This window comes from Zeus faber (genome assembly GCF_960531495.2).
Source record: "Zeus faber genome assembly, chromosome: 4".
Lineage (NCBI taxonomy): Eukaryota > Metazoa > Chordata > Actinopteri > Zeiformes > Zeidae > Zeus > Zeus faber.
Window position 1 is genome coordinate 13306439 of NC_137191.1, and position 23252 is coordinate 13329690.

Consider the following 23252-nt stretch of genomic DNA (forward strand, 5'->3'; position numbering starts at 1 on the left):
TTACCAGATTTATTTTCGGGTTACAAATAATTTACAATTACAATTATATATAAATACATCATAATGACACTTACAGTATGTGGGCACACATATACTTAGCGCTATCAAACCTTGTAACAATTTTATTTAGGTATTGCTATATTGTGCAGAATAATGACTGAAATCTCACATGGGTATATACAAACAGAATATTGTGATCCCTGTGGAAGGTTAATATAAGCAATGTCTGATGAAACACTTCTGTGCACTGCTGGTCTCATATAAACGAACGTGATGTTTGGATTAAAAAGTGGTGTGGTTTGTGTGTGTGGGTTTACTCTCCTTGCGCGTGTGTATGTGTGAGAGAGAGAGAGAGAGAGAGGAACAAAAATATGTCCAGCTATAGCATAACCACATACACAGACACAGGATCTATGAGTTCATACTGTAGTTCACGGTGATATGTTTGTTGCCCTTATTCTGCTTACATTATGCTTTCCTCCAACCGCTTTGAAGCTGCTTGTAAAGATGGAAGGACTAAAATAGGATGACTACATTCAAAACCCCAGTGGGAGAAATATAATTGGAGGGGTCAAGCATGTCCTCTTGTGTGGCTGACATTTTGCAACCCTGTTTATTATTATGGTATGCCACTCTTTGACTCTTGTTAGTACTGGATGCCATATATCGCTGCTGTTATTACTGTAAGACACTTTTTTTGCTTTTACAGATATTAATGTAGGCAGTGGCATCCCCAGAACCTTTTTAGGGTGACTCAAGTCCCCCTTTAAAGTATTTGAGCCCTCCTAAAAAGACGCCCCCCCACTTTAGAAAAAAAAATCGGAATCAATTGCAAGTTGTGTGAAGTTACACATTGCATGAAAAACTAAAAGGGGTGCAGGACCCTGCTGCCCTTGCCTGCATTGTCAGCGAGGTCTTTTTTCCCCCGTCCAGTTTTATATGAAAGCTGAATGTCATGTTGCGTGGTAAAAAATGATAACAGATTCTAAGCCACTTAGTACGGTCCTTGAGAAAAAGTTCTAAGATGCTATCCACCTCATAATGCAAGAAATGAAGAGACCCTCAAAGAGATATTATATGTACGACAAAGTTCAGCTATTTCAGTGCTTTGAAGCATTCAGGCCTTGGTGCATTGACGTTAAAACATCATTGATGTGGTAGGGAGTGCAAAATTGAGAGAGAGAAAAAAAAATAAAAAAAAGCATCTTTTGAAGGGTTACTGGCACGTGCAACTGACACAAAGGGGAAAGGAAGTATCTACTTTCATTACACCTGACAAATAATCTCTTGAACTTGAGCTTGAACTTTTTTTCATACAATGTCATGCCTTTTGGTTTGTGGAACCCTCCAGCCACGTTCCCGCACCTAATGGAAAAGGTTTTACCTGGAGTAACAGGCTGTATTGCTTACTTGGATGATGTTGTTTTCAGTGGCTCTTGGGAATGTCATATTCAGCGTCTCAAAGCCCTGTTTAATCGCTTGCTTGAAGCCAATCTGACAGTCAACTTGTCAAAGTCTGATTTTTCAAGAGCAACAGTGACATATCTTGGTAATGTTGTGGGCCAAGGGGAGGTGCGTCTTGTGAGAGCTAAAGTTGAGGTTATTGACAGGTATCCGCTGCCAACAACAAAGAGAGAGCTTATGCTCTTTTTGGGGTTTGGTGGGATATTATCGTAGTGTCAGTCGTCCCAATGTCGGGCTGCATTTGTTACTAAGAAAATCCTGCTCTGTTGCTCTCCTGTGCTTGCAGCTCCAAACTTTGAGATGCAAAATTCAGGTGGATGGTGCCGGAGCTGTACTTCTGCAAGAAGAGGGAGGGGGTCCTGACCGTTTGTTTCTTCTCCTGTAAGTTTAACTGTCACCAATTAAAGCAATCAGTTGTGGAAAAGGAGACACTGGCATTGATATGGTCCCTACAGTTTTTTGAGGTTTATGTGGGTTCAGGATCAACGCCAGTCACAATTTTCACTGACCATAACCCCCGGACATTCCTGTCCAGCATGCAGAACAGCAACCAACGTGTGGTGACGGCACCAGCCGTCTGTTCTTCTCAGGCTGTTTGGCTCTCTGTTTTCGGTGCTGTGCCCGCTGATTTGCTTGCTTGTCTTCCTGGTTGCTTTGGGGCTCCACCCTCCCTTAATTGGTCTGCACCTGTAGGGAAGGGCATAAAAGCCAGGCTTCCCCTGTAAACGCTCTTTCTCCCTGGATGGCTGGACCCCAGGGATCATCTGGCTTGTCTGTTTCGGTTTTCTGCCTCTTGTTTTTGCGCCATACAAGTTAGACTTCTCACGTACCTGGCTGTCAATGCATCCCACACCTCCACCACACACGGACAATTGGCTTCACACCCTATATCGTTGGGTTTCGTATAATTTACTGAATTAATGTTGATTTACTTAAGGCTTAACGTGTAGACCTCCCTTAACTGATGTGACCTGAATGAACTGGTCAACAGTAAGTAAAAGGTTCAGATGTAATAATGAAATGAAGGAAAGTACTTCGGTAGGATCCACCCCGGAATGCCATAAATGAAGAGACTGCCTTTGAAGGGATATTGCCTGTCACCTATGTTTACATTAATAAAAAAAACTGAGTCATATGGTCCTACTGTTGACATAATGTGTCATTTCTAGGTGCTTCAATATATAAGGTGAATCAGGATGCAAAAACTCCAGGCCCGGGTGCCTCATCTGACCCGTGAGGCAATTTAATGTGACATATTGAATGCATGTTAATCACTTGTTGTTCAAGCTGGCTCGCAAATTAATGTTAAAAGTACCACTCACATTTTTCAGAATACAAAACAGAATAAAAAAGAATATAACAAAGAAATATGATTACATGAAACATTAGGTTTACAGGACAGTTTTTCCCTTGATTTTAACCTTGTGTTTCCCTTGATGTTTAACACGGCCCCCAAGGGGAAGACAACCTTGCCAGTGGCCCCCAGCTGGTTTGTGTTTGAGACCCCTGGTTTACATTTTGGTATTTTTTAGTATTTATAGAGCTTATTGTGCGTAATCACCGGGTGTCATGACATTTCACTGCATATATGTATGAACGTATGTATATGTATGTGACAAATAATCTCTTGAACTTGAACGTAATGGTTGCATGTTGCCCCCTAGTGGTTGAGGGAGCAAACGTTTTAATATAAAATGGAAATCAATATCATGTAAGTGTTTTAGTTGTTTACTGTTGTAAATTTCTCTGCAAAATAAAACAGTAATCATGTAGACTTGTCAGCTGACAGGTCAAGCCATGATAACAGAGCGGTACGGGAGCCGTGCTGCAGGTTCTCAAACATCAGCTTGAACCATTTACACCATTCCAGGGCAAATAAAATGAGCTTTCGTGCACTAAACTAGCCCCAAAAATGTTTTTATGAAAAAAATACATCATACAAAATTGATGATTTGCTACAGCACTGCCAAACACACTGATAACATGATTTTAGTGTTTATCTTCTATTTCTGATTAGATAATTTGACCCAGCTGTCTTACGAAACATCTGGTTCATCTTTGTGGTCGTAGGTTCTTGCAGGAAGCGCTGGTCTGTTATGTTTAGTGGTTTTGTTAAACTGGAGACTGGTTAGAGGAAGCGCAAGAGGAGCAGTTGATCTCAATCTGAGAGAGATAGAGAGACAGGGAGAAACATGAGAGCTTAGTCATAATTATGGACTTTGAAACTGCAGAGCAGAGAGTACGCACGTCTCTAATCAAACACTCACTTTTGACTGTGACTTTGGCCAGTGCCTCGCTGGAGCCAATGTGGTTGGTGGCTACACATTTGTAGGTTCCACTATCTGCCAGTGTGACCTGGGTTATAAGAAGCTTGCCATCCTGGGTGGTTTCTGCCTCTGGGGACATGGCCGCCCTGCCCGCTCGGCTCCACTGGAAGCTGATTGAAGGCGAGCCGTGGGCGAGGCACTGCAGGCGCAGGGTGTCCCCCGCTCGTAGCCTCACCTGATCGGGAAGGCACGTGGCGTACGGAGGGGCTATGAAGCAGGAGAGCGCAAGCAAATTATCCTCGTCATGACCATGAGCGGCTAAAAATAACACCTCTAGGTGTGATGCTGCTTCCTTTACTCACATTCTACCTCCATCTGAATGTACGCCTCGCTGTATCCATGGACATTGGTCGCATTACAGATATACTGTCCCGAGTCTTGACGTCCAACATTGGTCAGCGTCAGAAGGCCGCCCGCCACTGTGTGTCTCCATGGCAGGGGTGCTCGTAACTTGGACCAGGCGATTACAGGCTGGGGAGATCCTAAGAAAATAGTTGTGAAAAGAAGTGGAACAAGACGACACGGGCAGCAGAAGAAACCCATACCGTTCGTAACACAGACAGACAAACACAAGTGTCCTACCACTGGCCTGACATTCCATCGTGACCACACGTCCCTCCACTGCCGTAATTTCCTCAGCGCTCACCGAGGCCACCGGTGCGCCCTGGCCGCCTTCAACGACGACCTCAACTTTGACCTCCGTCATACCTTCGTGGTTCTCAGCCTGGCACACGTACACACCCGAGTCTTCCGGACGCACCGCATCCCACTGGGAACACAGCCATGGACGATTGAGAAGGACACGGTCGGCAACGACTACGACGGTGGTCGATTGTGTGCGTGTGACTCACCTGTATGGTGTTAGCATCGTTGGTTGCTGCGGTAACAAGCTTGAGGGTGGAGCCCTGGCGTTTCCAAGTCAGGGTGGGACGTGGTCTGCCGGCGCCACGGCATTCGATGGACACAGGCTCGCCCACCCTGACATGCAGGGGCCCGACTGGAGCCACGCTCACTTTAGGAGCATCTGAAGAGGGTGATCAGCATTACATGGGACATAAGACTAAACTAAGTAAACGGATGATAAACACACGTACTATTACCCAAACCCAAAGTGAAAAAGTCAAAGCTCACATCTGACATTCAGCACGGCTGTTCCAGTGTTGCGGCCCACGTTGTTGGCACCCACACAGCGGTACTGTCCCTGGTTCGCAGGTCGGGCATTAGAGATGGTCAGTACAGAACCATCAGGACCAGTCTTCGCATTGTCTAGAGAAATATCCAGAATTACGAAGTCATCCTTGTCGTGAAGTCAGTAGAGCAGTGTGCGAAGCCCAGCAAGAACCGACCTGGTAATGCTTGGTTGTGGTTCCTCTTCCACTCCAGCTGGACGGGCCGCGCCCCACTCACCACACTGCACCTAAAGCTGACAGACTCTCCCTGGCGCACAGCAGCCGCCCGAGGCTCCACCAGCAGGACGGGAGATTGGGCCCCCACTGAGGAGAAGCAGAGGGTAAACCACAAACCACACACACAACACAGGAGAGGGTTAGGGTTAGGGTTAACCCTAACCCTAACCCTAACCACAAGTCCACTGGAACCCTGTGAACCTTGAGTCAGGTCTGGGCATTATGTGCAAACTAAAAACCACCCCAAAGTAAATAAACTAGACAAATACACTGATTGGATGAGATAGCTACTCGACGAGCAAGCAAAATAAGGGCAAAATGCACAGGACTGTAGCAAGGAGAGAATATTGACGGTTATTGTATTACCATGGTAAGCCGTCAAAAGTATTACTTTCCTGTAGAAAAGTTAATGAAATATTACAAAGAACACAAATTAATTGCAACTATTAAGCACATGTCTTAAAACAATAGCCAGTCTAAATTGCCGGCACTGGTAATTTAACGGTCAACGGTCAAAACACATTGAAATGGAGTTTGCATTCGTTCTGATTGATTTGAAATTAGCCTAAAATTCAATTCAAAAAGTCTTCCAAACCAGATAAATTACCTGAACATAGTAGAGAACACAGGATCACTGCTGCTGAGGAGGCATCCATGATGGACTGAGAGCTGTTTCACACGTTGCTCTCCCTGTGTTTCCCTTCATCTCAACCTTTTACCCTCACTGACTGTTTACTCTTTTCCCAGCTCAGTTTTTACCCACAGATCAATGTCAGAAAGTCTACAAAGAGTTGGTGCGCTCTGTTATTCCAAGTGCATACTATTATTATGTCCAAAACGATTTTTGACAACATATTACCAACGTTTTTTCCAGACTTCCTGGATGTCATATTTTGTTAATTTGAGTAATTGCATGCAGTTCTTTCAAATTGTATTGACCACGGCAAAAACAATATAACACTGTGCTACGCTGAAACACTCCTTTCCAGGAACCCACCTGATATAAGCATATTTTCACCTTTCTTAATGTATTTTCTATAGTAAATAATGACAAAAGAAAGCCAAAGGTTTGCTCAAACACAGTTGTTGCCGTTTCTGTTTTGGTCCCGGTCAAAGGTGAATATCTGGGTCGGGTTGCGAGTGCGATTCTCTTGATGAAAGATTGTGGAGGGTTACCGGGCTCAAAGTGGTATTCAATTACCCTTATACTTAGTCTTTGTAATAATCATATAATGACAAGTCACTTGGGTCTTTTATTTCAAGTCATGCTGGAATAAGAGTAAACTGAATTAATAACTTAATAATAACTTAAGTAATAATAGCTCAACCAGTTATACCGCTCTACCTGGGCTGATCCAGATGAACGCCAAGAAGACATTCGCAGATATTCGCAGCTTTACGTGAAAAACCCATTTTCTAAAATCTGACTGCAAGGAGTCTTTACATTCACATTTTGACCTCGGACTAATTCGAACCAGCGAGACAATTTTTGAAGTGAGAACAGATATTCTGACAAATCCCTTCATTTGTAGTGCAGTATAAGATCAGAATAAATTTTCCGGGTAAAGAAGGATATCAAGCCAGTAAACTATCTCTAACTTTCAAACACGGTTCTTAAAACCATCCGGTGTATCTGCATATGAGGATTTAAGGTTTACATGGGATAAGGCACAAATTTATTATGCTATAAGGTAAGCACACTAACGCTTTGGTGGTATGGGGATTGGGGTTTTGCTCCATAACAGTTCTCGCAGGAGTATGTTTCAGGCAAAGAAAAGAAGAATTTCTCAAGCGTGGCCACAGCATTGTGAAAGAAGCAAAGGGCCAGTACTGGGGCTTGGCAGGCCTCTGCGGTTGATTTCATAGGTGAAATACACAAGACATCTAAATACGTAATTCTGGGTTCATGGCCTGTGCTCTGTGCCTGTTCACTGTAAACATTTTCTAAGAAAAAAAGCAATGAACGCCATAACTAAACACTCTTAGTGTAGCCACAGTCACCTAAAGTATGTCATGTACAGTTGTATAGCTTTTTACCACATCCTGGACAATGGTGTCATAACTGGTGTCTGCATTTTATTTCACAGACACCGGTGGCTGCAGTTGTCTTTCCATCGTTTAACTCTGTAACAATCAACCCCAGCAGCAAGTTTGTTTTTGGCTGATATGTTTGTCTGCTTATTGGAAACCCTTACCCTGGACAAAACAACACTGTTTACTGAAGGCAAGGTTTCGAAATGTGCATTTGCCGAAAGGAAAACATCTCAGGAAGCAGCATCTTAGTAACTGACATACAATGTGTTTATTCATTTTTGGTTATTTTTTGCCATTTAGAAGGTCTTGTTGTAGCTATACATTTATTCTCTGTAGCAACATTTTTTTTTAAAAAAGTTCAAGAGAAAAGAAAAATACAATCATTGCTAAACATCTAAAAATGACTACATGCATGAAAGACAAGTTACATTTCTTTTTTTTTTTTCTTTTAAACCTTTTCCTTGTTCTTTAAAATATCATAATGAATCCACTTCTGGCTCCAGGCCATGAACAAGCAGATGCCCCATTGCGAAACAGTATTAGAAAACGCCTCTCTACATCAATGACTAGATTTACTTTATTTTAAAAAAAACGAGAAGGAAAGAACGTGTTGGAATAAATGTTATGGCAGACTCATGGTGTCAAAAAAAAAAAAAAAACAAGAGAGAGAGAGAGAGAGAGAGAGAAAAAAAAAAAGGAGGGTTGGTCTTTTGTGGAGTTTGTTTTGCGGCTTGGCTTGAGGTTTGACTGCAGGCGAGAGGGGAACCTCAGCGTCGGTGTTAGTTGGAGGAGCAGGAGCCGGGGAGGTGCGCTCTCAGTTTGAGGTGTCGGAGTGCACGCTGCCCAGCGCTCCAGGGGGGGAAGCCGCGGAGTGGGCGTTAGTACCGTCCTGCCAAACCTCTTCAACCTGGGGGAGGGGTCAGAGAGACACCGGCTCTTAAGAGGCTGATGGACCGAGGGTCCGCCGACGCCCAGAGTCTTTCAGATCAAGAAACGAAAAAGGGATGGAAGAAACTTTGGCAAAGGGGACGACAAAGACGGGATCCCCGTTGCAAATTGATCGATCGTGCAGTGAAGATCATCTGAGGTCAGTAAAGAAACGGTAACAAAGGAGGCAGCAGCCATAGCACAGCTGGACACGTGGACATTTCTTTCCCCATGCAGCATATTTTATTTTGTTTTGATTTATACGTAATCATCTTTATTTAAAGTTTTTATTTAATTGTTTGTTTAAGATATGATTTTTTTTAAGGGATCACTGGCTGCAATTCAGTTTATTTATTTATATATTTATACCTGTATTAAATCCATAATGAGGAAGAATAATTACTTGATGGATTTATTTATCTAAATTTAGGACAAATTTCAATAAACAAATGTTTAAGAGCTTTTTGGATGCATTCTGATCTCAAATGAGGGCACGAATTATTGTAGTTGTTACATAAAAAAAACTTTATTTGCTTTAGTGAATCAGGGGAAAGGTCATAGATCAGACTAAGCAAACTCAATAATTGTCTAAATCCAACTATTAAGTCAAACACGTAAAGTGGGGTTGTGGTCGTCATTGTTCTAATGTTATCAATGTAAATGCTTTAATTGAATTATTCCCGTAACCAGATTATCCCCAGTCATCACAGTGTTAATGTACATGTCAACACACTCATCCACACATCCTTTTGTATCATGGGAAAAAAAAAAAAGCCAGAGTAAAGAGAATCCGACAGGAGTTTCGTGTTGACAAATAAAGAAACGGCCAAAAGGGTTGACGGCGGGTTGTGCTGTACTGTGTACTCCGCCAGGAATGGACCACCTGCTGGACGGCGTGTCTACTCACGTGTAGACAGTTAGGAGGGAGCGGAGTTCCTCCATGCAGGTCCTCATAACCTCCCGTCAGGAGTGTAACATGGGGCGGGGTATCCTCCTGTACGACAGACAGTACACGTCGTGTTGAAAATTGTATTGGAAAAGTCGAAATCAACAGTCCGAGGCAGTGTTCACATGTGCATTGAAGTACATCTCAACAACTCATTGAAATAAATAAATAAAAAATGTAGGACTGGTGAGGCGCTCTGAGCTAAGATGGCGCAAACGAGTCTGTTCGAAAGAGGCAAAGGCTGGTTGAATGTTGACCAATATTACAATTCAACATCAACCGGTTACATCACCCAATGAGATTTCTACAGATGTGGTATCAGTCGGAGCAGGCTCTTGTGTGGAAAAATGGAGGAGCTGATCACAACAATCCAGAGATTTCCAGAGCATATACGGTAATCCATGCCTTAAAATATATGAAGATATATAAAGAGCATTTTCGTGTTGGTTTACCGTACTCAATTTAGAGATTTCCTACACAATATTGGTAACATTAATGTGATATAGCCTAGTAGTAGCTAAATAAATGCCAACAAAAAATGCAACCGAGATGGTTTCACTGCAGTCACGCTCGTATTTTTTAAATTCAGGCGTACATGTGAATACTGCCTAACCTGCAACTATAAGGGTATGTGTGGTACATTTATAACTCTTCCCCTTAAAGGTCACAGGTCCTCCAAGCTTTAGTTTCATTAGTTCAGCCAAGCCACCTTTTTGAACGGGAGCATTATAAAAGGTCACAACTCCAACTAGTCTAAGGGATAGTAATATTTGGCTAGGCTATAGATACTCTAATTGTATATATTTACTACCATTAGCCAGGGCCGCAGTGGAATAAGGAATCAGGGAAATAAACTAGAGGAGAGGAAGTACAGCTAAGCAGCACTTGGGGGAAGGTCGGTCTGGGAGTCTCGGGGAAGGGAAAGGATCCCGCAGCAGGTCATACCTGAGGCTGCATTTGAGGGTAGAAAAATAACCCATCCTGATTGGCTGAGTGCAAACCCAGGTGGGCTGGGCCCGTGGGAGCCTGAGTGTGGGAGCCGAAAGAGCCTGGAGAATTCAGCCAATCACAAGTGAGGCTGCGGTGATTTGTGGACAAGTGTGAGATTTGGATTTATATGCATGTAAAATAGGGAGCACTGTGTGTGTGTGTGTGTGTGTGTGTGTGTGTGTGTGTGTGTGTGTGTGTGTGTGTGTGTGTGTGTGTGTGTGTGTGTGTGTGTGTGTGTGTGTGTGTGTGTGTGTGTGCTGTTGCCGTTTTCACACCAAAATTAGCGGGTCAACCTTCTATAAATAGGTGATTGACACCTTTCCCATTGCCAGGAGAAATGCTGTGTTTTTCTAGTGCGTCACGTTTGACATCGCAAACACGCCGGAAAAGGGGCGTGTCATGGTTCCAGTGTGACTGGGAACAAAACAATAGAGGAGCCGACAACAACTTAAACAAACAACGATATAAAACTGTAAAACTAAAAACAGAGAAAAGTATTTTGAGCCCTTCAAAAGAATCGGATCGTTCATGAACGACACTAGAGTAGAAGCAGCATGGAGCACCGGCATGCATGGAGCATGGATACTCCATGCTGCCGGTGTGCGCACCGGTCCTTCGGCGGTGGGGAGCGGAGAACGGCAGGGGGCGTGGAGGTTCTCCGCTGTGGTCCCCACGGTGCGATCCCCACACTCACAACATTTCACGGTCCCCCATGCGGAAAAAAGTCAATAACTTCTGATTTTGATTTTGGATTCTTAATGGGATATGAAATGTTGGAATGATACATGGATATTCCTATCTATTTAAGCGTTAGTGTCCCGAATTTCAACAGGCATCGCGCAGGTAAAGCCGGTTAAGCCGATTAAATCCCGGGTCTGTTGCCAGGTCATTTGACCCAGGACTGAGACCCGGGTTTTTCCTATCCCACTGGTGACAAATAGTGATTTTGATGCAGTGGGAAAGGGGTGTGTGTGTGTGTGTGTGTGTGTGTGTGTGTGTGTGTGTGTGTGTGTGCGTGCGTGCGTGCGTACCTGAGCTTGGTGTTGCTGGGGAGTTGGCTTGACTAGCGTGTGAAGACACACTGGCTGCATCCACAGCTGTCTTCATAGCGTAAAGGTTCGCCTCCTCCTGAAACTTCCCAATGTTCTTCTTATACCGAATTCTCTTATTACCAAACCAGTTTGACACCTGAAATAGTTTAAAGGGAGACGCTTAAAACACAGAAGCCGAGCGAATTCAAATTTTTGGGAATGTGGAGATAAAGAAACCTCCTTCCCAGATCCTGACCTGAGAGACGGTAATGGAACACTTCTTAGCCAGCTCCTCCTTGGCCTCCTCGCTGGGATAGGGGTTGGCCAGGTGCGAATAGAAGTACTCATTCAGCACCTCTGTCGCCTGCTTGTTGAAGTTTCGCCGCTTTCGTCTGAGCCGGGAATGAAGATTGAATCATTAAAGGAACAGATGAACCTTTATCAACCCCCACCCCCCCACGCCCACTTTCGTTTTTGCTTGGCATGAAAGCATGAAGGGACAGAAAGGCAGAGAAAAGGTAACCAACCTGGCGTCCAGGAACCGAGAGCGCAGGATCATGACGGCCTCGCAGGTGCTCTGCTTGAGCTGCATCTGGATGGAGCTGAACTTGCGGTGGATGATGCCCACCATGCGCTCGATCTCTTTGGGCGAGATGGGCCGCGTGCGGGACTGCTCCCTCAGCAGGTTCATCACGTGGTTGGTGAACTCGCTGCACGCCTGCATCGGGGGAGAGGAGACAGAGCGGCGTTAAGTGGGTTCGTCAGAGAGGAAAACCGAAAATAAAAGAATAAAAACGAGGGGGAGAAATACAGCAGAAACACAGAAAAAGAAAAGGACAGTCCTGAATTTTCCCGTGCTCCCGAAATGTTTGCATACTTATCCACTGAAGGAACAGTAGATATTAACATTTACTGGAAGAACATAGGAGGTCTATGTTATGGCCCCGTTTGCACGTTTCGGAAATAACAGCGACCAAACAACAGTAAACAACAGTAAGTAAACAGTAAACAACAAAGTCGGACTTTGTACTATGCCTTCAAAAATGGTGCTACAGTACTTATCACATGAATGCACACCTGTTCGTATTTCTCCATTTCAGAGTGGTAGATCTGTCGGATTTGGGCGAGCTTGGCTCTGTAGTCGGAGTGTTCTATGCTCCCGTCGCTGGGTGACCCTCCGGCAGCCGCGGCCACGGCCGCCGCTGCGGCTGAGGCCCCGCCCTTCTCGGGACCGGAAACACCCTCCGCTAACAGCATGTTGTCCAGCCGCATGATCTGCTGGTCCGGGGGGTCCTCCTCTTGGATGCCACGGATACTGAGGACTGTGGAGATGTGGGAGAGGTAGGAAATTGCATTGGTGAACAGAGAGTTCAAATGACAATGGCAGACAAAAACTTGACAACATATTCCATGGATTTTCAGTTTCTGCGACTAATGCAATTATCTAATAAAACTGCTATCCTGTATTTGCTACTGGCATCAGTCTGGGTGGCTGCCAGTTGCGGTTTCTCACTCTTGGCAATTTTTTTTTTATTTTCTTTCTTCACATTTCCTCACATCCCCTATCCCCCTATACCCCCTGTCCATGGATTTTAGTGGTGTGGGAGTTTGCAATGTTAATGGCACTGGATCAGGGTCACAAGGTAGCGTGCTGAAACGTCCTTGAGCAAGATACTTAACCCCTAACTGCTCCCGACGAGCCTTGCATGGCTGCCTGCATCGATGTATGAATACGTTTTAAGTCCCTTTGGGCAAAAGCATCATATAATGTTTACACTGCCCATGCGTGGCCATTCCCTCCTGCACCCTGTGCCACCGCCAAGCGTCTTTATCCCTGCTGCTGCAACAGGTCAATTTCCTAAAAGGGATTAAAAAAATAAAGAGCAATCCAGAGATATATATGAGGTCTCCCCAGAAATACTGAAGACATGCTGGCCGCTCTGTCTGAAATCGTCACTTTAGGGTGAGACAAATAAGAGAAGAAAAGCAGGAGTACATACAGAAATACAATTAGAATAAAATATGCAACATAGCAGTGTTGTTTAACGGTGCCGTGACCCATGTCTACAATTCCAAGCTCTTCGTCGTCTAAGATAGATAGAATTGTTTTTGTGCCACATGTCTTCGGTCATGTCATAATACTGTATGGACTAAAATGATGAAAATAGGCTATGATTTCCATATTTGGCTGAAAGGAAGAATATATTTAGAAATGAAACGTAAAGGAACAAAACCGTTTCAGTGTTAATATAATTTGTGACAGTAAATAAAGAAAAAATAACCGAATGCTGAAAAACATCTGTGTTTGTTGTACAGAATCATTTGACTCTTCATCTGACTTTTTCACTTTTTTGGTAATTATCCCGGCAGAGACAGGTCGCTAGGTTTTAGGCATGGCTTGTGAATCACAAAGAAGTTGTGGTTCCCCTGGCAACCAGCAGAGTGTACTATCTTACAACACTGGGTGTCTAACGCTGCATGCAAATGGTCTAGTTTTGTTCTTTGTGTGAAACTTTTCCTTGATGTCACCAACTGGAATGTCCTTGACGCCACTGGATTTCCACATATTAAAAGAAAATAAATGTACAAACAATTACGGCATTTGAAATCAATTCGAACAATTGCAAACGTCTACAAGGCGCCCACACGGGCCACTTGCTTCTCATAATCTAATCTCCTGTGACCTAGACATTTGGGCCAATCTTCCTAGACAACATGGGACAATGGACACTTGTTGCCTACATTGCTATATTGCTGAAATATTAGAGCAACCCACCCCGAAGCCTATCAACATAATATGGAATCGTTATGAAAGCTCCAGAAGAATAAAGCGGCCGATAAAATGAAACAGTTAAACGTGCACATGGTCTAGCATTGAGAGAGAGCTACGCAGACCCCCTAATGATATAAGAAACTTAGCTCTAGCTCTGCTTGTGTCCCTGTCGTTGCCATAGGGGGTGTAAGTAGATCAAGTCAATTTAGTCTCTGTTAGTCTGTATTGTGTATTCCGGCGTTGGCCACACGCACACATTGTGATTTGTGGACGGACGGAGAGAGCAGACAAAGACAAAAAGGGAGTCAGGGAGCAAGAAAGAACAGAAAAGAAAAGCAGTAGCTGTTGCTATGGTTTGGATGCCAGCTTTGTCCGGCATCCCCCAGCCAAAAAGACAAGAAAAAAGCACATAGTCAGAGATCCACGCAGACACACACACAGAGCCGTTAATTAACGCCGGCTCTTAAGGAGCTACTAAAGACCCTGTGAAAAATGAATGCTCATTTGAGAGGTCATTAATTTGCACAGTTATGCAAATTAGGTGGCAATTACTGTGTAGTTCCAGGGATCGTCTCACATTCATAATCCCACAACGAGGGCTATGACAGCGTCTGCATCTGGCGCACCGCCAGTCTACAGCGAAGCCCCACACACACACCAGACACACACACACACACATACACACACACACAGAGTTATGCACATGCACAACACTACATGAGAACGTTCTAACCTTGACTTTTACCTGCGTCCCAATCACCCCTGGCCCTCGCTAATCCAAACTGCTGCGTTGCATAACAGCCGTGGCAATTGTGGCACTGTAAATATATGTTTGCTGCATTAAACCCCTTTTGTGGAGCAAATGAACCAGATTACTGTGTAATCCAAACTGTTAATAATCCATTAACACTTGATTATGTATCTCGACGAACAAACCCCCTCTCTCCTCACTTCATACGCACACTTATGTCTGCATGTGCAAGTGCCTGAATGCTTGAGCGTTTATGTTCAATGTGCTTGAAATGATGTGTAATAGGTGTGTGTGTGTGTGTGTGTGTGTGTGTGTGTGTGTGTGTGTGTGTGTGTGTGTGTGTGTGTGTGTGTGTGTGTGTGTGTGTGTGTGTGTGTGTGTGTGTGTGTACATCTTTGTGTGTGTCTACCAGGGTTGCAGACAGCGGACCGTAAAGAGGATCCCCTAGTTTCTTGGAAGTATGGAAGAAGAGGGAGGGGTGGATTAGGACAGCTTACAGTTTAGAAAAAGAAATCCCTTACTACCTCCCCCCTCCCGATCTCCTTCTCGCTCGTGGGTTATACCGTATATTTTGGACATACTTTCCTCCAATAAGCCCCTCTCTCCCCCCTCTCAGCATCCACCATTTTAGCCATTGCTTGAATTTAATGAATTTCAATCAATGAAATGCAGTGAGGATCACAAAAAGGGGGAACTGTTTTTTGGAGGAAACATAAATGCATAAGGGTGGGAGGAGGGACAGCGAGAGAGTGTGTGGAGAATTATGAAGTTTGAGAGAGCCAGGTCCCATTAATTTTAATTAATCGATAATTACTCTGGATCACGGGCAAACCTCCCAGAACGCCCACCCTGTACGGTGAGCACATGAATGAGATCGGCAGCCCAATGGGAGTAAATATGTTGCAGATTAAAGCAAGAGAGCCAGGAGAACTCTCGCAGACTAGTGAACTGATACGTACATGTTAGTATTATTTGTGAATCAGATACCAAGGCCCGGGCATTAGTAGCCGAGAAGTGTCACAACGCAGAACGCTCCGGCAACGCGAAACAACAACTTTGCGGGCCCACCAGAGTCAGGCAGGCGCAGGGGCAGCAGGTGGCAGCGGCCCCCCAGCGAGAATGAGTGTAAGTGGGGAGGGCCGACAGGAACTCGGGTTCTGGAGCTTATCAACTGTCTGCCAATCCATGAAACAAAACCATTACTGCATCTCCCTCCAACTCATCCATCAATCTGTCTCTCTCTCTCCGTTCCTCGGCGTCCCTCCCACTTTTATTTTGTGACCCTCTCGCGCCTTTCTGTCTTTAGCTATCTGTCCCCATCACTCTTTTGCCGTTGTTGGTCTTTTGCCTCCGTGGAGAAAAAAAAAATACAAAACAGGTTGGTTTGGTTCCCTGGCTTCCTCTCAGAAATAGGCGAAAGAAAAAACAAAAAAAAAAAAAGGAGGGAAGATAAAAATAGTGAGTGGGTGTGGAATAGTATGGCAGAGGGGTTGCAGAGGAGGGAAAGACAGAGAGACAGATTTAGGATGACAGGAAAATGAACAAATATATTCAGAGAGTGAAGGGAACCGCAAAGGATGGAGGATGGCGGGTGGAGGGGTGGGGTGGGGTGTGGCTGGGTGGGGTGGGGTGGGGGTGGCGGCGGTGGTGATACACATCCTTAGAAAACAACAGTATTTTTTGACTGCTTGTTGTTGTCATGTGAGGAGTTATTTTTAATCTGTTCTAACTCGGGACAGAGAGGGAGGGAAAATGGTGATTGATGACAGAGAGAGGGACAGAGAGTATTTATGTGAAGAGAGATTGTCTGAGAAATCCAGGAACGAGATATAGGGAGGAGAAGAGGGATTTTACACGGGACTAGAACTGTGGCCCGCGTCGTTCTCTTTTCCGTCTTCAAACCTCCAACCCCTTGGTCCCACTTCCCTAAACCCCGCTTTCCTGGCGGTTGGTTTTTCTGCTCGCTGTTCTGTCTATTTCACCCTTTCTGCCATTTTCACGTTCCCGTGTTCAACAAAGACGTTGCACATTCCGACAGGGCGACAATCACGCAAAAACAAGGAAATCGGAGCAGACGAAAATGAGCAGATAAAGCCGAACGATGACCCAGTCTACTCATGGCCGCCAAGCGGCGTTCCCCAAGTTTTTTTTTGAGCTGAATAGGATCGTGACAGAGGCTGCACCGCGTCTCATAACCGTGTGGAATGAAACCGCCAAACCCCACTGGGAATAAATCTGTTGCAGATTCATCTGTTGCGGATTTATTCCTAAAACACAAGGAAAATCCTCACATCTGCAAGTGATATTAACTGATAAGTCGCAGAGTTATTTGATTTTGTTGGGCTCGGTTATATATTTACCTTGAATTATTCCGATACAAAACGACTATATAAATTGAACACAAGTGAGTGTAGTTACATGCACTTTATGAGCTGGATGTGGTTAAGACTTGAGCTGGGTCACTGTCGATTGTGAGTGTGCGGTATTGGCGGTTGTTTTGATGGGTGTGACGCCATTGAAACAACATGTGGTTTTCATTAAAGCCAACGGGCCGAGATAAGATGTTTACATTACTTAGTACTCCCGCTACATTATCTCAACAATCATAAAATGTGTTTCTCATAACTTGGATGTGAGTCCATTGTATGTGCCCAAAATAAGGAATGAAATACTTGAATATTCCAATTGTACCCCACATCTCCCATATACAACATTTCTACTGAGTCAATCAATTCCTCGAGCCACAGCATGTGGAGCCTGTGAACCCGTGGAAGCCCTGGCCGTTTGAGACACAGGGGGAGGGAGACGGCCATCTCCACGACAGATCACAGAGGAAAACATTTTAATATATTCACTCAAGAGAGCAGGCCACACGTGGGACAGGAACAAGGGGGTGAGAAAAGAGAGAGAGTCATTCATCACAGGTACTTTGGCAAAATCAAAGTCAGGAGGCAGAAACGCCCTCTCCTTCTCCAGGACAAGCATTTCGGAGGCCATGCTGTTACCGTCGGCTGTTACGCGTGCGTTCATTGGTTGTCAAGAGGGGGGAAGAAAAGGAATCAGGGAACTCACCTGTCTTTTCTTTGATTTCACAAAGGACACTGAAGAGCGCCGGCTTCATTCTATGACAGTTCAACGCATGTTTCCTTATGTAGAAACAGAAACACAGAGAAAGATTGAGTGACTGTGAACCGCTTGGATTCCAACTTAAAATCAGCCGTATATAAACAGACATGGTATCACAATTTGACATGACAATATGCACAATCAAATACACACACGCACACACACACACACACACACACCCATACACGCATACACACACACACACACACACACACACACACACACAAACACACAATGAAGGTCTTTGTTAACCTCTCTGGCTTTAGGTGTGTGTTAAGTTTGCCACCCGACCAGTTAAAGCTTTTGAATGAAAACAGGCCTGAGCACATAACTGTCTAATCCACTTGATCATACTCAAGTCAACCAAAATGTGAAGGGAAATGAGAGGAACTGAATGGAACTGTGTGCATGTGTCTCTGTATAAAATGATCTACTTATTTCATTGAGATTACATATCTTTTCCAAGAGAGAACCGGGAACAAACTACAGATATAAAAAAAACCCGAACAATACAATCCAGTCGCACGTTTCAGAACTTGCAGCTGACACAACACAGACACACTGGTTAAGACAATCACAGTTGTGATCTTCCTATTATTGTTGTTTAGATACTCCTCTATAATCCCATTCGAAAGGATATGCTTTATTATTTCAAATTTTCAAATATATTCAAAGTTTTTATGCTCAAATTTAGTAGGGGGGGGGGGTGGGGGGGTTATGCACAGTTCCGCAGCTCTGCAGCGCCGATCAGAGCAATCTTTTCTCCAAACAAAGCAAATAAGAACTCTAGATGTATTTAATTTACTCCGTTTCCTGCTGCTGCGCCGATGCGGAGCAGATTGCAGATGGCTCCTGAAAAAGTCCTGCCTGTGTTCTCACAGCCTGGTGGCAAATGCCCCGCGGTCCGGCATGATCCGCATGCCAGTGATTGGGAACTCTGTAATGGTCGGGTTTATTTCCCACTTTCATCGCCATCTGTGGAATTACCGGACATTCTGGTCAAAGGAGCACTCTCCCTTGTACACACAGTGATACGCCGGAAAATAGGGAAAGGCGCCGATGGGCTCGTGCGTCTCCACCGACGCAGACTTTGCACGCCGTTAATGGGAATATATCTCTAATAAGCGTTCACTGTGCAACAAACTGGATGAACTTATATTGAACTTCATTGGATCACATATCACATGTGAATTGACTTGCTAACTTTTGTCAAAACATTTATAATTTTTTTTTTATTTGCTTGTTTATTTCGAAAATAAATACACAATCGCATGACGATTTCAGCATTCAATGTTTTTTTTCATATTCGATTTGTATTAGGACACAGCTGAATGGCTGTTGTGCAGTGACGGTTTGCCCAACTCCAACCGCCAGTTCCTATTCGCGCATTGGGCTTAACAGGTTAATTCTTTGCAGAATTGAATTCTCGAGAGGGCAGACCATTTAATTAGCAAAATAAAACTGCGGGTTCATGGTCCAGCGCAAGCTATGGAATGGAATTTGGATCGGCACGTGAATCAGTCCGACATCTGTCCGACATCTGATGAGTGAATGACCTCAGTATCGGCACCCGATGCCATGTTGGATCGCATCGGCCCCATCTCTACAAAAAAAAACTGACTTTCAGAGTTCAGTGTTTAGATAAGCAGAAAGCAATTCATTAAAAAATGCTATGGTCAACTGTATCAAAATTATTATTCAAATCACCAAAGTTGGGGTTTTTTTCCAGAGTATTGACATATAAGTTGTGATATAACCAGGGAATCACGATCATGAGCTGCTTTCCGTATTGTAGGAGTTTCACTTCAGGATTATCTAATGTCCAAATGTCTGTGGAATATATACTTCCAAATATGTGGCCGGCCTGAGTATTTGTAGTGTTAGTAGATAGAGTATTTGTAGTGCAGTTTTTGAGGATGATTTGTCAATCACTTCATAAGAGGAAATGACATGATCATTAAATCATTAATATCAGTTTTGTTTGTGATGAAGGTCACCATTTTCACAACTTATTTCATATAGGCACTGAGTGTGGGAGGTAGGCTATTTAGTATCAATATTTTCTAGTATCTCGTTTGATTTCCGGTAGAATTGAAAAGAGAAATGAACTCCTCATCACACTGATCACCCGGCCCATGTGCTGCCTGAAGTAGCGGCAGTAGATTTAAGAATGGACCACAATTTGTTTCTATTGTGGATGACTAGAAAGAGCTCAGGGCTCAATGCATCGATTTCACATTTTTAATCCATATGTATTGAACGGAGCATTTCTGTTCGTGGTGTAAAATGATATTAGAAATGGTGTCAAGTCAAGTCTAGTTCAGGGATAGAGCTGGTTCTTTCACTGTAGGAGGAGGAAAGATCACGTGGAAAATCCTGCTCAACAAACTGCTTGAAATGTCTTTCTTTCATAGGTTTTTATTTACATTTTTGACATTATGGCGAGGCCAGAGTTGTTTTGACTACTAGAGTTAGAATAAGTGATTTGTTGAGAATGCTATTTAATTCCTTTATAGGCTAGTGAATATGCTGTGTGTGTGTGTGTGTGTGTGTGTGTCTATGTCTGTGCGTAAAATAGTGTTTGTTGCGGGGTGGCCTGGGTCACAGGGGCTATTTACAGCAAGCACAGGGTCAAACGGAATGAAATTTGATCTCCATCAAAGTCGACCCGCAACCGATAAGCAGCTTCACCCAAACTGCTCAACACCACCCTCACCCCCCAGTGGACCCCCAAATGAACATCTACATTTCAAATTCTGGGAGAGACCATCACCCCCGCCCCCCCATGCATTCATCCCTCTGTGCAGGCCTTTGTCGTATTGGCCGATAAATCATTTTAGTTCAGCCTAATTAGACATTTAAGGGTGTATGCATGAAACTACACTGACTGTGTGTGTGTGTGTGTGTGTGTGTGTGTGTGTGTGTGTGTGTGTGTGTGTGTGTGTGTGTGTGTGTGTGTGTGTGTGTGTGTGTTCGTGTGTGTTCCTGTGTGTTCCTGTGTGTTCCTGTGTGTGTTTGTGTGTGTTTGTGTGTGTTTGTGTGTGTTGTGTGTGTGTGTGTGTGTGTGTGTGTGTGTGAATAATGGCCACATAATCATTAATTCCTCACTGTCACCTATTCAGGTATTGCGTCCATTTACTCCTGATATTATTATGATTATTATTGTTGTTATTATTATTATTATCATTATTATTATTATCATTATTATTGTTGTTATTATTATTATTATTATTATTATTATTAATAGTAGTAGTATTCGTAGTTGTATTATTATTATTCCATCCGTCTTACCTGGCCTGGGCTTCGTCCAGGCTCTCGTCCGTGATGGCCATGATCTGCTGGAGTATGTCCCCGATGTCCTGCTGCTGCGGCTGCCCCAGGTTGTGCTGCTTCCGCACGGCGTCAGGGTTCCCCATGTCCCCCTGAGACAGTGCGGACAGTCCGACGAGACCCGACATCATGCGGGCCTGGTCCTCCATAGCTTTTCACAAAATGTCCCTTTTTGACAGGACCGGGGGGGGGGGTGGATAGGTGGGAGCGTCACCCGTCCCGGTGCGGATGAGTGGAAGGTCCCTTGTTTCGGGGAAGGAAGAGGCAGCGGCTCCGATCTCAGCTTTAAAAGTTGCCAGGAAAAAAAAAAATTTACAGGAAAAAAAAACAACCCCAAAAAAACACACAGGTCATAAAATTGTGACCAAGCCTATTGGTCCCGTTAGATGGTGGTTCCGGGGCTTGTAACAAAGGCGACCAAGAAAGAAAAAAAAAGAAAAGAGTTTTATCTATTTGTTGGGTTAAGTTGAAGTCAACCTTTTTTTTTGTTGTTGTTGTTTTTTGTTTGTTTGTTTTTTTTGTTGTTGTTGTTTTTTTTTTTTTACAAGCGACGCTCCTTCTGTGGCGCGCGACGCCCCGGTCGGGCGGATCCGGTTCGGGGCTCGAGCGCAGGGCGCGCGGCTGCACGGCTCCCGCACCGCGCGCTGCCGAACACGGGAGCGCGAGGCTCCGGGGAGCGCGAGGCTCCGTGCGGGGGGAGAAGCTCGGAGAGGAAGAGAAAGGCGGAGCGGCCGAAACGGTCAGCCATGCAACCGGGCAGGGAGGGAGAGAGAGAGGGAGAGGGAGAGGGAGAGGGAGGGCGGGGGGAGGGAGGCAGGGTGCGCGCTGCGCTACGAGCGAGGAAAACGGCGACACTCCGGCTCCGCGCGATCGTTAATCATTCCCGCTGCCGCTGGAGGACCGTCCGGCCTGGTTCCACACCGAAGCTCCCGCAACCGGCGCGGCGCTGGCGGGGAGGGAGCCGGGAGGAAACACGGGGTGCACCGTGGAAACGCTGCCGGAGCGTGCGGCTTATTGTGGCTTCTAATCCGACGGAGCGGCGGTCCCGCACGGGGCCCCCTTCTCGGTTCCAGCCCTCGCCTTTCTCCCCCGAAGGTCTCGCCACCGATCTCTCCCTTCCGTCCCGGTACCTGCACAGTCATTAAAAGTGTGCGAGCGATGCAAGCGCGCAAAAGTCACGCGAAACGGATCGATAACGCCTCCGGCCCCGACCGCGCGGACTTTACTTCTCCGTGATTCCAAAAAAAAAAAAAAAAAAAAAATGATTTCACGTCAAACTATTGCTTGTTTATCGCCGTTTTCTTTCCTCGGCGAGGCGGCTCTCACTCCTCCCTCCCTCCCAGTGCTCGGTCTTCTCGTCCCTCGCCGCTACGTCACCGGGCCCCGGGGGAACGGTGCAGTTTCTTTTCAAACCGCAGAGAGGCGAGTTCATCGAGTCACCATGGCAACCGCGGTTGTTGTTGATGTTGGCTGTTGACATCTCTGGAAAGACGGGTTTTTTTTTTCTCTCTCTCTCTCTCTTCCTTTCAGTATATACGGTCTGGGGAGATGGCTGGTCCTTCGGCTGGTCCTTCGGTGTGTGGAACAAAGATCCCGTTGTACCAAAGGATGTTAGACAAAGAAAAGGCGAACAATCATCACTCACTGAAGTGTTTATAAAACGACAAGCTGGAGAAGAAGCAAGGAGGCCTCCTCCTTCGCGGTCTGTTTTCATTGTGTTGCGATCCACTAGCAATTGAAGCTGATCAAAACCGCTGGAATCTCCTTCGGCCGGGCAGGAAGCTCTCCTCACAAGACAAGATATTTAATCACAGCAAATATTTGAGGGGAAAAAAATCATTATTATTGTGGATATTGTGACCAAGCGGAGGGATTTATTACAAGAGCTAGAACAGTGAAAGGGGATAGTGTTACAATAATTTACTCAAATGCGGCATTGAAGACAGCCTCTAACGAACCAATATCCCATTTGATATCTAGTTTCATATCATAATATCGATGTAATAACACATTGCCCAGCCCTAGTCTATGGGTCACTAACGGCTTGAAAAATTGTCAAGTTAAAGATATATTCGGTTTATTCCGGTCTCCGTGAGCTACGGTAAAATGACACCCGATCGCTAAACTATATTTCACCCTTTATTTTA

General features: G+C 44.8%; 2 protein-coding genes across 2 annotated transcripts; both read right to left on the reverse strand.

The window, feature by feature from the left end:
* Positions 1–3509: 3509 nt before the first annotated feature.
* On the reverse strand, positions 3510–5853 carry sid4 (secreted immunoglobulin domain 4; the record flags this gene model as incomplete). Its single annotated transcript, XM_079999422.1, has 8 exons — positions 3510–3627; positions 3732–3998; positions 4094–4273; positions 4374–4560; positions 4643–4815; positions 4923–5057; positions 5138–5284; positions 5805–5853. The coding sequence occupies 8 exons, from the start codon at positions 5851–5853 to the stop codon at positions 3623–3625; spliced, it is 1143 nt and encodes a 380-aa protein (XP_079855548.1). The 3' UTR covers positions 3510–3622.
* Positions 5854–7476: 1623 nt separating this feature from the next.
* LOC307229172 (pre-B-cell leukemia transcription factor 1-like) lies at positions 7477–22428 on the reverse strand. Its single transcript, XM_079999091.1, has 8 exons — positions 21067–22428; positions 17722–17795; positions 12203–12447; positions 11653–11843; positions 11382–11517; positions 11126–11282; positions 9066–9152; positions 7477–8138 (listed from the first exon to the last, which is right to left on the reverse strand). The coding sequence occupies exons 1-7, from the start codon at positions 21252–21254 to the stop codon at positions 9109–9111; spliced, it is 1035 nt and encodes a 344-aa protein (XP_079855217.1). The 5' UTR covers positions 21255–22428; the 3' UTR covers positions 7477–8138; positions 9066–9108.
* Between the last annotated feature and the right edge of the window lie 824 nt (positions 22429–23252).

Coding starts and splice junctions, on each gene's coding strand:
- LOC307229172 (XM_079999091.1), bottom strand. CDS start 21,254: ATGGAGGACCAGGCCCGCATGATGTCGGGTCTCGTCGGACTGTCCGCA. Junction 11,518..11,652: donor TCTCGGTTCCTGGACGCCAG/GTTGGTTACCTT, acceptor TTCCCGGCTCAG/ACGAAAGCGGCGAAACTTCA. Junction 11,283..11,381: donor GTTCCATTACCGTCTCTCAG/GTCAGGATCTGG, acceptor AAACTATTTCAG/GTGTCAAACTGGTTTGGTAA.